At 36.0% G+C, this 15770-nt stretch overlaps 1 protein-coding gene across 3 annotated transcripts in view; it reads left to right on the top strand.

The window, feature by feature from the left end:
• The window catches only part of LOC115213097 (RNA polymerase I-specific transcription initiation factor RRN3-like), an 89047-nt gene that overhangs the window by 17446 nt on the left and 55831 nt on the right, over positions 1-15770 (top strand). For all 3 annotated transcript variants that reach the window (XM_036503840.1, XM_029782019.2, XM_036503839.1), the window contains exons 9-13: positions 508-625; positions 4045-4214; positions 6884-7014; positions 11507-11688; positions 13956-14064. In XM_036503840.1, coding sequence (XP_036359733.1) covers positions 508-625; positions 4045-4214; positions 6884-7014; positions 11507-11688; positions 13956-14064 — 710 coding nt within the window. The remainder of the gene's footprint in view (positions 1-507; positions 626-4044; positions 4215-6883; positions 7015-11506; positions 11689-13955; positions 14065-15770) is intronic.

Genomic DNA, 15770 nt, shown 5'->3' with positions numbered 1-15770 from the left:
GCCAGCCTCGTCTGGCACCTGTGTCGGTGGCACATAAAATCACCCACTACACTCTCGGAGTGGTTGGCGTTAGGAAGGGCATCCAGCTGTAGAAACACTGCCAGATCTGACTGGCCTGGTGCAGCCTTCGGGCTCCCCAGACCCCAGTTGAACCGTCCAACCCATGCTAGCATGGAAAACGGACGCTAATGATGATGATGATGATATATATATATATATATATATATATATATATATATATATATATATATATGATCAGACACTTCCAAGAGACTGGTGTTGGTCTGCATCTCACCTTTCAACTTTTCCCTGAAGTAAGATTCTCTCCAAAATGTTGTTTTCCATTCCCCACATGTTCACAGCATTCTTTTTAACAATTTTACTAAATTATACACATATGCACACACACACACACATAGCAGGCTTCCATTCAGTTTCCATCTACTAAATCCACTTAAAAGGCTTTTGTTAACCCAATGTATCATTGTTTTTTGTTTTTTTTTGTAGGTTGCTAAAACTGAATTTAATCTTAATACTGGCCAGTTGATGAAACATCCACAAGCTGAAATGTTAGATGTTCTCATGCACATACTGTTATCTCACATACAGAATGTAGCCTATAATAGTAAGTGCATTGTATAACTTTTGTTGTTTACAATGTGTGAATGGTTAAATGTTACGCCTAGGCTCAGGGCGTAGCTGTGTGGATATGGAATTGCTAAAATGTAGTCTTGGGTTCTATCTCACTGCCTGGTACCTTGGACAGGTTCTGATACTCTTGGACTGTCCAGTGCTCTGTGAGTTGAATTGATAATTGTGTGAGTATGTGTGTGTGATCAGTATTTGTTTTCCATGCTGCCATGGGTTTGATGGTAAGCCAGGGAGCTGTGCCAGGCACCAGTTGTCTGTTTTGGTTTATTTTCCACAGCTGGATACCCTTCTTAATGCCAACCATTCTACAGTGTGTACTGGGTGTCTCCTCTATGTGTCACCGGCGTAGGTGCCTTTCACATGTCACTGGCACTGGCCACGACCGCACTTTCACTTAGCTTGATGTGTCTTCTTGAGCACAGCAATTCTCCATAAGTTTGATCAATTGTCATTGCCTCTGGGAGCTGTATAAATACATACATGCTCACATGCACTTGCATATGTTTGTTCCTGTGTGTATGAGTGAATGCTGATATTGCATGTCTTTATGCTATGTGTTATGCTATGAGCAAACTGTGATGTTGGTGTTATATTCCTTGCAAACATCATGCGTGGTCTGATCAGTAAGTATCCGGACTGTTGTCATAGTAATGAAACTAAAGCATGCAGAGTGAAGCTGTTTGGCACAGATTGACCTTGAACTCTGTTGTGCATGTGCACTAATTTTTAAAGTTGTAGCTCACTTCTGCTGTTTACAGCAGTGCCTGCTTGGAAGAAATGTATGTAGTCTGTGATCATTGCATTGATCATCACAGAGAAAGTTGAGCAGAGAATCTTAAAATTTTGCCAAAAGCTTGGTGATACCTGCTCAGAGGCCTACACAAAATTTTCAAAAAGTTTTCATTGTTCTCAACACAATTAAGGAGATCTTGTGCAACTGAAACGAGTGTCATTTTGGTAATCTGAAAGCAGTTTTGGCACAAATCTGGTAGACCTGTCTCATACCTAAATCTTTAGTGATAATGGACTGAAATGAACTGTAATTAATCTGCACATCCTCTGATAACTCACAGATGGTGATTCGACATTTTCCCAGCTGCATGCACATCTGCGGTGTTTTTCTCAGTCCTGCTGGTTGCGGGTCTCCTAGAATGTTTGTCACTATCGACATTTTATCAGATATCTTGGAAACGTCTGAACCACCGTACACTTGCATGTGGTTCATATACTCCTCTCCATACACTTTCTGCAACTTAATGTAGGCCTCTGAGCAGCTTTAGCCATGGCAACTTTCTCTGTCATGGTCAATGTGACGATCACACACTATACACTTTCCCTCCAAACACTGCTGTAAACAGCGGAAGTGAGCTAGGATGTTAAAGCTTAATGTGCATGCACAGTAGAGTCCAAGGTCAGTCTGTGCCAATCAGCTTCACTCTGCATGCTCTAGCTTTGTTACTATTGCAACAGTCTGGATAATTATTGATCAGACCTTGTTTTTATATTGCCATGTGCTTTTGTGGACCAGTGGAGAAGCAGGTGAAGGTTCATGACATGAAGGGTACGTGGCTGTAAATTACTGCCTCAAATAAGTTCTATCCAAATCATCCTGGCATAGAATGATGGACATAAAACACTCAAATATATAAATGATTATGTATAATTCTGAACATATCTAGCATAAGTTGTGCCAGTATGCTGAAGAGGTTCACTTTCCAGTCACATTTTGGGATTTGATCCAGCTGTATGATACCTTTGGCAAATGTCTTCCTTTGTTCCAAGCCTTATAGACATGGTATTGAAGCTCATTGAATGGACTTTACCTGTTCATGGGTGGTAGACTTAATCTATCACCTGGTTTAGTGCTGACACCCATGGTTGTTTGGTACCTTAGGTAAGAGCACTCCAATTTGGTTTCTTATCTTGATCTGCTGTGTCCTGCTGCAGCAACCCAGGGGCATTGGTTTCTTCCTGTTTCCTCCACTCTTGCAGCACCTTCAAAAACTGAGCTGTGTATCTCTCTTTCTCCTCTGACCAGGGTCCTATACATATTTTTGTGTTACAGTTCTATATTTAAGAGATGAGGAATTATGTACATTATTTACATTTGATGGATATTTGTCCTCATTTTGTTTGTTGTTAACACAACATTTTGGCTACTATACCCTCCAGCCTTCCTCAGGTGTCTTGGGGAAATTTTGAACTTGAGTTCTCATTCCTAAAGTATTTTTTGATAATGTTGTTGCTATCATCATCATCATCATTGCCTGGAATTGAACTCAGAATCTTCAGGTTAGTATCTCGCGCCCTTAACGACTCTGCCATATGTCCATGGGTATATGGCATAGTGGTTAAGAGCGTGGGCTACTAACCCCAAGATTCCGAGTTCGATTCCAGGCAGTCACCTGAATAATAATAATATCAAAAAATACCTTAGAAATGAGAACCCAGGTTTGAAATTTCCCCATGACACCTGATGAAGGCTGGATAGTATATCAGCTGAAACGTGTTAACAACAAACAAAATGAAGACAAATATCCGTCAAATGTAAATAATGTATATTTTTGTGTTGTTCATATAAGCATTTAAATGTTATTCAAGTTATACAGGCCACCTTGTGTATGAATGAGTTATATATAGACTTAAACAAATGTTTGGCATTGTGTGTATCAATGATTTTTAGCTTTACCACAAATCCATGATTGCAAGATCTGATTTCTGCCTCCTATTTTGAGAGATGACAGGCAAAGCAAATTTAAACTCAAAATAAATGCCAATATTTTGCTCAGCACTACCAATTTTAACTACCTCATTGTTTTTTTAAAATTTAATTAATAATCATTTCTAACATAGCTTCTGGGCCAGAAATTTGAGGCAGGATGGTAGACTGCAATACTTGACTGATACTTTAATTTATTGACCTCTCTATGATTTGAATTGACAACATAAAGAGTTGGAAGAAATATCACAGTATTTTAAGCTTCAGGCTCAAATGAGTCTGTCACTCTGCTGTCCTTGTTGGGTTTAACATTATGTTTTGATCCTTTTCTGTAACATGAGGTAATACTGTAGACAACTCACAGAACAGAAAAGTTTCACACTGTTCTTGAGTGTGGCTCTATAAATGGAAGGCCTGTTACTACATTGTACATATATGTTATCTGAAAAATACGAAATACACATCAGTAGATATTTTGTGGGTGTATCTGTGACAAAATACATTGTAATCAGAATTGATGTAATTTAATTTTTCTCTGTATACAATTTCATCTATATTTTGTCGTCAGTGGAGAGGTGTTAGAATTAAAAATGCTGAGGCTGTAAACTTAAACTTAAGATGCTACAAGTGACCCATAAATTTTTAAACCATTGTCTTTTTTGTTTCATTATTAGATTTTGAGAAAACCTCATTACCGGATGGTAGTATACAAACTAAAATTGATTTGCCTAGTTGTAAGAAACTGTATCGTGAACTATTACTTATATTTGAAAATGTCATCTTACCAACTCATAAAACTTGTCATGTGCAGTTTTTCATGTTTTATGTATGTAAATATCATATAGTAAGTAGTTTTTTTTTCTATTTTGTTTCCTCCTTTTTTATTTTTTGCATAATTATTTCTGTATATTATGTCTGTAATTAAGTGCAAAAATTTATTTTGTTAAATATTGTTATTTTCCATGCTTACCTGTGAGCAGTGTCCTATGTCTATTTAATGATTCTTTCATTAATGCTTCAGTGAGAATACCAAAGCTTTAGTTTTGCTAAGGAGGTCTAAATTGGAGTTGTTTTCTGTATTTGTAAATAGGATTATAGTATTAATCTGTCTAATCTGAACTAATGCTGTCTAATCAATGCATCAACATCATTCTAATGTCTGCTTTTCCATGCTTGCATGGATCAGATGGAATTCTTTGATTTCCTACAACTGGATGCCCTTCCTGTCACCAACCCTCACCTGTTTCTAAGCAAGGGAATTTTCCCCCTTGGCCAGACATGTTTGTCATAGAAGACTTGAAACAAACATCAGCATTTGCATGATGGTGACACTTACTTACATGTATGCGATATCATGACAAGTGTGCACATGAGCACAAACACATATGCACATATCCATTCATGCACACACACATACATGTTAAGCTTCTTTCTGTTTCCACCTACCAAATCCATTTGCAAGGTACATAATCACACATACAAATATTCACATACTTCCCTTGTACACGTACACACATACATAGTCAGAGTTGAAATACTGTAGTAGAAGACATTTGCCCTAGATGCCACACAGTGAAACTGAACTTGAAATACCACATAGTTGTGAAGCAAGCTTCTTAACCAACCAATCAAGCCTGCATAAATATTTCTAAATAGGTTTTTTTATGCTCACTGCATTAAATATATTATTTACAGTTTGTCTGGTGTGGATTGGAGTGTAAGTTTGTTAGCCTGAACTACGAAAATAAATGAAATGATCTGATTGCCAGATCCACGAGTTTTTCACCACCCACTCTTAAATTCTTTCTGAACCAAATCACATATTTAATCTTAGACGTTTTTTATAATCTTGTCATAATTCTGCAAATTGATGATGAACATGAATAGTTTGGAGTCAGCCTTAGAATTTATATGGTAGTTTCAGAAATTTCTCCAGTTCCTACCTAGTCAGTCCTTATTTAACAGACCTCTGATCAAAGGTGTTCTGTTACCATCCCATCATTTTGTATACCTAAGGCTACATTGTTTGATATCTTTAAGACAGTATAGTGTAATTTGAGGGAGATTGGCTGCTATGTTGCGAGTCCCTTTGGTCTTTGTATATTAGTACTTTTGTAAGACATGCTACTGAATGGTCTGGACATGCAGTTGCATTTTGGTGCTGGATTTATGTTATTTCTATGTTCAATCCTGTTTCATTAAGCTATCAGGTTGACTTTGTTTTCCATACAACTATAGCAACTTTTTACCAGTGGAGAAATTTTTTCTCATGAACAAGGTTATGTCTAGTACATATCAGTATGGAAAAAGCAGACATAAAAATGATGAATGGTAAATTTTTGATTATACTTTAAGATGCATTCCAGTTAAAGGATAGATTGAACCAGAAAATTTTTCTTTCCTTGGTTTTCTTATTTGGCAGGTTTTCTTATGTACCTATACATCCATCCATTAACTCACATAACCTGTTTCTCTTCAAATCTGCTTTTTATCATATTCTAAATATGTGGAGCGCAATTAAATACCTTTTTGTCAGAATCAATAAGTTATGTTCTTGTTGATATTATTAAATTTTTTTATAATTTTGTAGGTGGATTATTTAGAATTTTCTGTTAATAGTATAGGTCTTTGTTTGACATTATCTCCTAATATAATAATGAGCGTAGTGTTTTTATATATTTGTCCAGGATCACACTGGATGTGGAAAATGAGAGAAAATAGTAATTTAGTGAAGTAGTGAGAGTAATAGCCCTGACAGAGAGGGAGTGAGAGAAAGTAATAGCAATGAGAGAAAAGAAGGGGTGAAAAAAATCAGTATTTCAACTCTGAGTATGTATGTGTGTACGTGTACAAGGGAAGTATGTGAATATTTGTATGTGTGATTATGTACCTTATTTATATATAAAATACTACAATTAGCTGTCATTATTGAGGGCATATGGTGAGCTAGTGTAAGTATAATACTCAAGAATTATTTTCTATGAGATATCTGCTAAGTTAATGGTATTTATATTAATTTTAATGGGGTGTTTTAGGTTAAATTTCATAAATGTTTCTAGAAGGCTCTCATTTAAATTTTTCTTGATCTGGTGGTTGTATATTTAATAGATATACTAGTTTGTCATCTCTCCAGATATGTGTACAGAGTTGAAACTATTTCTGAGTATGGCTGGAATCTATAAAAGCCCCCCCAACTTTCAAACATTTCACCCCACAACTACATGTACCACAAGCTGTTTAAAATTGTGAAAGGTGGCTATAGTTATTTGGAAAATATCAACACACTTATTGCTTGAGACATTAAGATTATTGCACACACTTTGGAGCAGTTCAAACCTACATCCATCTGTAAACTTTAGTAAGTATCTTAATATGCTGACTGCTCAATGGCACCAGTGTTTCTTCAGTAGGTGCTAGTGTATCAAAAATGTACTGTATATGCTTGCAAAAAAAATGTTGATTTATATGTATGGAATTGTATTTTAATATGGTTTTCAATTTTAATGTTTTCAGTTATTGTGTGATGGATTCTTGGATTATCTCTGGAAAAAATTCAGCAATCCAAATACAGAACCAATTTTCCGAGTAACTTGCAGTTCTTATTTGGGAAGTTTCCTTGCTAGGTCAAAATACTTACCTGTCAGGTTTGTTTCAGTTTCTTACATCTCTATATTTTGTGTGCAATTTTCACTACAAACACTTTGCTCTCATTTACTTTCTCTCTTTTGCTCATTAGAGGTGATCTGTAAAAGGCACCCATGCTGGTGACATGTAAACAGCACCCAGTACACTCTGTAAAGTGGTCAGCATTAGGAAGGGTATCCATTCTATAGAAACCAAGCCAAACAGATTGGAGTCTGATGCACAACTCTGGCTTACCAGTCCCAGCCAAACCGTCTAAACCATGCCATCATGGGAAATGCACATTAAATGATGATGAGGTGCAATTATCAATGGGCTTTAAATGCCAGGAATAATTCAAAGAATCTATGGTTGAACCCTATATTTGGCTTTGTAGTGATCCTTTTGACCTAATGCATTATTCTACTTATTTGGATCTCCACCTGAAAATTTTTTTCTTTATAGATTCTGTGGGTGAAAATCTAGTTAGAATAAGAATCCTTAGTTTTTGTTTTCAATCTATGCCCCTCTATCTCTTCTAGAAGCTTGCTCGTTGCACTCTGAACATCTGTTTCACATTCTATTCTTGTCATTGGTGCTGTGTTTATGTAACAATATCTAACCCTTCATTGTCAAATCTTCTACTTCGCCATATGTTGAATCATCATCATCATTTAACGTCCGCTTTCCATGCTAGTTGAATGCTTTCTTTAAATAACTTCAAAAAACAAAGGGCTCTCTACAACTACGTACTAAACTTGTATTGGTTGGATGTGGTAAAATAAATGCTACTGCTTTTTGATAAGATTAATTTCTGTTGTATTGGTGCTATTACCATACTTTTTCCAAATTAGCAACAGTATGAAGGATAAGAAAATGTAGTTAGGTGAAGAAAATGGTTGGGAAGAAATGCCTTCTATCTTTGTAAAAGTCAGACTATGAGACATTCACTGGAAGAATTATGAAGGCTAGTGGGAAATAAGTTGTGTATGATTAGCTGGAGAAATGGAGCTGAGAGTGAGTTGAAATTTGATTATTAGTAAGAATATTTAATGTGAAAGGGTGATGGATGCGGGTTAAAATGTATTATGTGCTGACGTTAGAAGCTGCTTATGGAAGAGGGACGTGAGAAAAAGTGGTGAGGTCAAATGACGGCAATATACTTCATGATCGAACTCTCCCCCACCCATACAAGCTATGTAATGAATGTTAAAGCGTTAATATCAATTGACGTCTAATATATTAATTTATTAAAAGACAAATGTAGGGGAGGTAATAGCCTGAGTGTAACATTTTTGACTATTATGAATTAGCTCCCCGAATTTGAAGTGCTATCATCTATCAATTTTTAGGAGGTTTGAAACTCGAAACACATTCTAGTTAATAGACTAAAGATAAAATGCCAACTATTTGCATTTATGGCTAAGCATATTTTATCCTTGTTCATGGCATATTTGCCAGAAATGAAAGGACCCAATGCATGTAAGCTGAGGCCAAATTCTTCCAGTGTTGAGTCTACTTCACATTCCTCTCCAGATTGAATTACCCTTCCTTTACATATCTATGACCGTTAACCTCTGTGAGGAATCCTTACTTTACAGCGGAGAATTAAGTGACACGAAAGACAGTACAAAACTAAGCAACTTTCAGTAGTAACTATGATCAAAAGCTGTCATTGTTAATTCTGTCTTCCGAACTTGTATGTTTAATAACATAATTGAGTGATTAACCCAAACTACACCCCATCAATAACTATTTCTTACAATTGTTATCATTTCATTTTGATATTTTGTATATATTTGTTTATTACATTTCTGAAATTTGTGAGTAGATTTGAGAGATGGAAACTGTAAAAAGCTCGTTATGTGTGTGTGTATTTGTTGCCTTGTCTTGGCATTGCATGATTGTCATGATTGAGTGTCACTGTCATACAAGCTGTCATTTCCAATATTCTGCAAAGATATGACAGGCCATGGGGAGATATTACCTCGTCTGGAAACAGATGGTTGGTGACAGGAAGGCAATTTGACCATAAAAAATATCTACCTCTATAAACTCTGTCCAACCTATACAAGCATGGAAAAGTGGATGATATGCAAACACACGCACACACACACACACATGCATATATGTGTGTGTGTGTGTGTGTATGCACATACACTCATATATAATTATCATTTTATTCTATTTTTCCCTGCTTGTATGAATTGGGAAAGAATGTTTGGACAGTTTTTCCTACAACTGGACAGTTCCTGTTACCAGCTACCACTTGTTTGCAAGTGAGGTAATAAATTTCTTGTTCTATTGAGCTACAAACAGCTCAGACATGCTTTTGTTTTGGACTACAAACAAATGACACCACCAAGAAGCATTTGTGTTCATAGGCGCAGGAGTGGGTGTGTGGTACGTAGCTTGCTAACCAACCACATGGTTCTGGGTTCAGTCTCACTGTGTGGTAACTTGGGCAAGTGTCTTCTGCTATAGCCTTGGGCCAACAACAGCCTTGAGGGTGGATTTGGTAAACAAAATCTAAAAGACGCCCGTCGTGTGTGTATATATGTATATGTTTGTGTATCTATGTATGTGTTTGTCCCCTCACCATAGCTTGACAACCAATGCTGGTGTGTTTACATCCCTGTAACTTAGCTGTTTGGCAAAGAGACTGATAGAATAAATGTCAGGTTTACAAAGAATATGTTCTGGGGTCAATTTGTTTGACTAAAGGTGGTACTCCAGCATGGCTGCAGTCAAATGACAAACAAATAAAAGAGAAACCAATGAATGGGACACACACATGCACACAGATTCACTCATATACAAACAAATATATTCACCTGACAGGATTCTTTCAGTTTCTGTCTACCAAATTCATTTACAAAGTTTTTGTTGGCCTGTAGTTATAATAGAAGACACTGGATCAAAGTGTCACAGGGGGACTGAACCTGACACCATGTGGTTGGGTTTGCACCTATGAAAAAAAAAAGTTTGAAAATATTAATGTCCTGTTTTATTTTTGTGCAACTGTAAAAATGAACTTTGCAAAAGTGCATAACAAAAAAAAATCGAAAGTTATTGCTAATAATGGTCTCAAATTTTGTCACAAGGCCAGCAATTTCGGGGGCGGGGGTTTAGTCGATTACTGGTACTTATTTTATTGATCTGAAAGGATAAAAGACAAAATCGATCCCTGTGGCATGTTACTGATTAAAACTGTACAAAGGTGATGTTAAACTCTCACAAATGATGCAAGGGAGACAACTTATATTGCAAGATGATAACTATATCTTCTGTTTGATATTAATTACCTAAATGATCATATCTGTCCTGCATCCGGAATTTCATGCAGTGACTATAGTGACTGATAAAGTTCGACTTATTCAAATCGTTCATGTTTTAGACCAAAGTGACCATTTTATTGGCGAGGCAAGAAAGACAAACACAATTTATAAAATTGATGTGAGTGTAAGTGATGTCAAGTGAAAAATGAACCACTATTTTAAAAGTGGTGAACATTGTCCTTCAGAGAACTGACATACGTGACTATAGCAGTGCTGCATCTTACATTGTTGGTAATTTTCTTTCTAAATTACATTGTTCACGCTGTCTCATTGAGAGAAAGGCCACTTTGTTCCTTCACCCAAATGGTGTGAATGAAATCTAAATTTGTTAGTCATTGCTGACATTACACAAAATTCTTACTACAATATTTTATACATATAGCCTTGTTTATCAGTAATTCCTTCATCACTGATTTGGGATAACATAGTATGCTCCAATTGTGAACTATGTTTTGCTTGTCATAGATTGATCTGTCATAACACAGGTTGGCAAGTTGTCAAAGGTTATACTTGTACTGCAAGAACCATACTCCAGAGACCATTCAGAATGCACAAACTTTTGCTTGTATTTAGATGACTGTTCTGCAAGGTTGTGTATCTTTCATAAAGATTTACATAATTGCACCCATCAACATGGGTACAAGTACATAGATGAAAGATACCTGCTCCTAACAAATGATACTAATAAGTGTATTCTACCTAGAAGAAAATGTAGAGATGATCAAAAATATGTGATAGTGGAAGTGGTTGGTGTCAAATGAATCTACCTACCAGTCATTCCATTTTGAAAGTGCATGGAATTGATTCATTTATCACTGATTTATTTATAACTGTATTTTAGGAACCAAAACCTCATAAAGAAGGAGCATAGAATGGGACTTTTTCATATATAATAGGTTTCATTTTTACAAATACAGACCCCCCTCCCCCACACTTGCTCTAGGAGCCACAAGGTGGGACGAAACCCAGAAGCATGTGCCTGTAAAGTGAGCTCCTTAACCACACATCCAGCCATGCCTATACACATGTACACACACACACACACACACACACACTCAGTTGATTTCTGTTCAGTTTCCGTGCACAAAATTTCATTCATAAACCATTAGTCAACCAGATTCTGATAATGAAAAAGTATTATTATTATTTTCAGTATTTTCTTTATCTTCTATTTCAGTTCTTTATTAGTATGCCTTGAGGTATTCTGTCAGTGGATTCACGACTACATTGATATGGCTAGTAACAATAAAGACAAGAAACCAGCATTTCTTAAAAACCACGAACCATTTTATTATTTATGCCAAGCTGTATTTTATGTATTTGTCTTCCGAGTTCGTGACATTCTCGATTCTGAAAAAGGTAAGAGTAATGAACTGCTTTTCTATTATATCTATTATTTCTATTACCACTTTATGTGTCATAGTATAATTATAAATGTATAATACAGACAAAGTAATATTTTGAATGCAGTATACTGTGAAAACAGCAGAAAAATTGGGTATTGTACCCTTATAAGATGTCAAAAGCTGCCAGCAGGCAGCCATGGGACTTGAGCCTGCACCCTTCAGATGCTGGCTGAGTACTCTACCATTAAACTGAACTGTCCACCGACAGCAATCTCCATCAAATTAAATTATAAATATAGCATTTTTGGAATGCAACAACATATGTAAACAAACTTTTTTTGTGTTTTGGGAAGCATTGAGCTTGTTTCATATTATACAGACAAAACCTTTTCTGTCTTATAAGGGTAAAATAACCAGTCTTTTTGCTGCTTTCACAGCCATACTACATTTGAAATATTACTTTCTTGTCTGTATAATACGAAACACATTTGGCACTGCCAAAAACAAAAAAGAAATTGTTCACGTATGTTGATTATGTGTTTAGTGTATGATATATATGTACATAAGTATGATATTATACATATATATCTATCTCTTTATCATCATTGACTATAATGCCAATTAGACATAGTGAATTTGTAAAGTGGTGATATTTAGGTAGAGGTTGGCTTGTGTGATTTGTGAAGTTTACTTCACAATTACTGGGTTTTGGGTTCAGTCCTCCTGGGTCAACCGAAGCTATGTGAGTGGATGTGGTAAGTGGAAACTGAAGGAAACTACAGTACATCCCCCTTCACATATATGTGATGTATGTGTGTGTCTGTGTGAGACTGACTGAAGATTTGGAATAAGAGATCCTTTATTTGAAAAACTGGTATGGGTTAGCAACATGAAGAAGACATTCATCTGTAAAACAGTACCTTAATATATTCCACCTAACCCATGCTAGCATGGTAAAATGGCTGTAAAACAAATGAAAGAATGATCATTGTCCTCATTTTACATGTTTTCCATGTTAGTAGAGATCAAGCAGGTCATTAAAGTTTGAGTTAGTTCTTAATCTGAATTACTGCTCTCCTAGACAGGTTAGAAAACCATTTCCCATTCCTCTGGTGCCTGGCTCATTAAGCAGAGCAGAGAAATATGTTCAAAAGATTGGTTAAGTTTTATATTTTTGTTTGATTTCATTTTATGCTTACAAAGTTAATCAGTGCCACAACAACATGACCCAGTCCTTGTGATGTGGTGGTTTATATGCCTGAGTGGCTGAGAACTATGTCAGCAGAATGCAAGTTCCTGGTAGGGCTGGCTGTGCTGGACAGGTCAAATATAGAGGGCAGATTAATAAGGATCACTCCTTCCCAGAGGTAAAAATGGGTTTGCATAGGGCAGTGGCCCTTAAACTTTCTTTGTAGCTCCTACTCTTTAAGTAGTTGTTATGTCTAGTACACACCTCAGTGGCAAATGAAGTATCATGACTAAATTAACTTAACAATGATGATAATTTATAAATTCTACTCTAAAAATGGATTGTATAAGCTTTTAACAGTGAAATGATAAAAAATTAATAAAGACAAAAGTTGTAAATTTACTTTATACATTATAAGTTAATGACTTCCTTGAGCCTAATGAGATCCCATTTTATTTTAATAACCATTATTAGTTTTTTTATCGTGTATTATATAATTACTACTATAGGTAAAATTTAGTATGTTAATTGTGTTACCTCACTGCCCCATAAAGTCTTAATGATCCCTTTGATATGTCCAGTGCCCCCTTGAGGGTAGCATTGCTCATGTTGAGAACTTCTGGTGTAGTGTCAGTAGGAAGTATGAGGAAGACCTAAAACCAGATTTAGCGATAAAATCAAAGAACTAGTGTCAGAGGTTTTGCAGAACTGCAGACTGGCACAGGAAGGAGGGCTATAGAAGCTTGCTTATTTGAGCTTTCCATCTGGAGATACACACACACTCACACAGGTTTCTTGCAGTTTCCATCTTCTAAGACAACTCACAGAGCTTTGATCTGCCCAAGGCTTTAGTAGAAGACACTTGCTGGGAACTGAATTCAGGACATGTGATTGGAAATCAAAGTTCCTAACTATACAATCACCCCAATTTATATAAAATAAATTGTTGTTTCTGTATTGTTTTTTATGATGTTTATCTTATTTTTCTATTACTGAAAGTCTTGCATGTGAAACAAAGAAGTGGTTTTGTGTGCTTATTTTTTTATATATTTTTGTCCCTGTTCTAATAATTTTGTTTTATTATCTTTCAGCCATTAGAAGAGCTCTTAGTTGGAATTTTCAACGTATCATCACCTGCTATTTAAATCCTTTGAAATTTTGTATGCCTCAGCTAGTGAACAAGTTTGCTTCAATAACTGAGTATGTAAACTTTTTTTTTTTTTATGTATAATCTTTTTTTTTATTGTAGAATGTTTCCATTTCTTTCCTTTGAGAAAAGCAAGCAAAATTGTTATTATAATTGTTTTTTTTTATTATAATTCATTATGCTTTGTTATCCATTTTGGTGAGGACAAACAATTCAAAAACTTAACTACACCTCATTATCATTGTTTTAACATCCACTTTTCCATGCTTGCATGAGTTGGACCCATCAATAGGAATGTTATCATTGGCTGAGCTTGCTTTGATACTCAACTAGATTGTTACAGAAATAAGAATTTGAATCATCTTTTCATGTCCATTATTCAGTACATACTGCAGTAATTTCTTCCCAGTCATCCAGAAGCATTGCTTTGAAATTGGACCCTGTCCATACCAGATTCTTAAATTCTCTCATTTTTTTTTTTTTTTCATTTCTCTCAGTATATAAACTGAGGTACAGAAAATTTTGTCACCCCAATTCTCCCAGAGTGAAAAACTTTTTAAAGCCCTAAATTTATTGCTGTTGTCCTTACTTCAAAAATGAATATTGGTTATTACAATTTCCCATGTCTCAGACAACCTACTAATGATGCATATCAAAAACAAAACAACTAGTAGTGTATTGAACGTATGCTATTGACTTTATATCATCATATAATTACCCCTTATAATACTTCTTACCATTTCCTTCTCCCTTCATCAATCACACAGGATTACATGTATGTTAGAGCAACACTCCACCTATCTCTCTCTTTTGCAAAGAAAGTTGTTATTCTTGATATCAGCAAAGCTCTTGGTTGCATCTAGCTATAGAACCTTCTGGTAGAACTATTTGCTGTTGCTCAACTCCTTGGTACTAGTCAGCTGGCTCAGAAGTTTTCTGACATTTGTGCTAAAGCATCAAGGGTTTTAACTCTTAACCTGCCTAATATACTAATGTCACTTCAAAATATACCCAACCCATAAAAGCACTGTATGTTCCTCCTCATTTTGTCCAGGCTTTATCCATATGCAGCCATGAGCTAAAGAGGGAATATATGATAGCTTGACCTGCTTGAAATAGTAATCAACACCCACACCCTATTTTTCTACCCAGGTTCTACACTCATATTCTTGTTACTTGTGAGTATACCCTACCACTACACCGTCTCTCTTCTGCTCTCTTTTCCACTTATGTTGTTTCCTACTCTCTCTCTCTTGCCTTTGATCACTCTCTCTCTCCTCTTGTTTTTCCTCTGACTAGGTAACTGTCTCCTTTACATCACACTTGTTTCTGGCCTCTTTCTTGTACATCTCTTTCACTCCCTGTCTCTTTTCTCTCTCTCTCTTACTGGGTAACCATGTACCTCCTCTATAGCAAGACATTTATTTCTGCCTAGCTATTTCTGTTTCACTCTAACCTTTCATCATCTGATGCCTCTCTGTTGTGGTCAGACACCTACTTCTGTCTATGTCACACTCTAACCTTTCATCCTCTGACACAAGTTTCCCTCCTCAAATGCCCTGTTCCTCTCATAATTCCTTGTCTTGTGAGTTACTTGGTTACCCTGCCAGTGCTGGTACCATGTTAAAAGGCTACACTTATGTGGTTGGTGTTTGAAACGGCATCCATCTATAAAAATCATGGTGAAGCTAATCTTGCCTGTGCTAGTGCCATGTAAAAAGTACCAAGTCCACTCTGTGGAGTGGTTGGTGTTAGGAAA

This window comes from Octopus sinensis, linkage group LG6, assembly GCF_006345805.1.
Source record: "Octopus sinensis linkage group LG6, ASM634580v1, whole genome shotgun sequence".
Lineage (NCBI taxonomy): Eukaryota > Metazoa > Mollusca > Cephalopoda > Octopoda > Octopodidae > Octopus > Octopus sinensis.
Note: the sequence above shows the minus strand (reverse complement) of the source record. Positions and strands in the feature narration are given on the sequence as shown.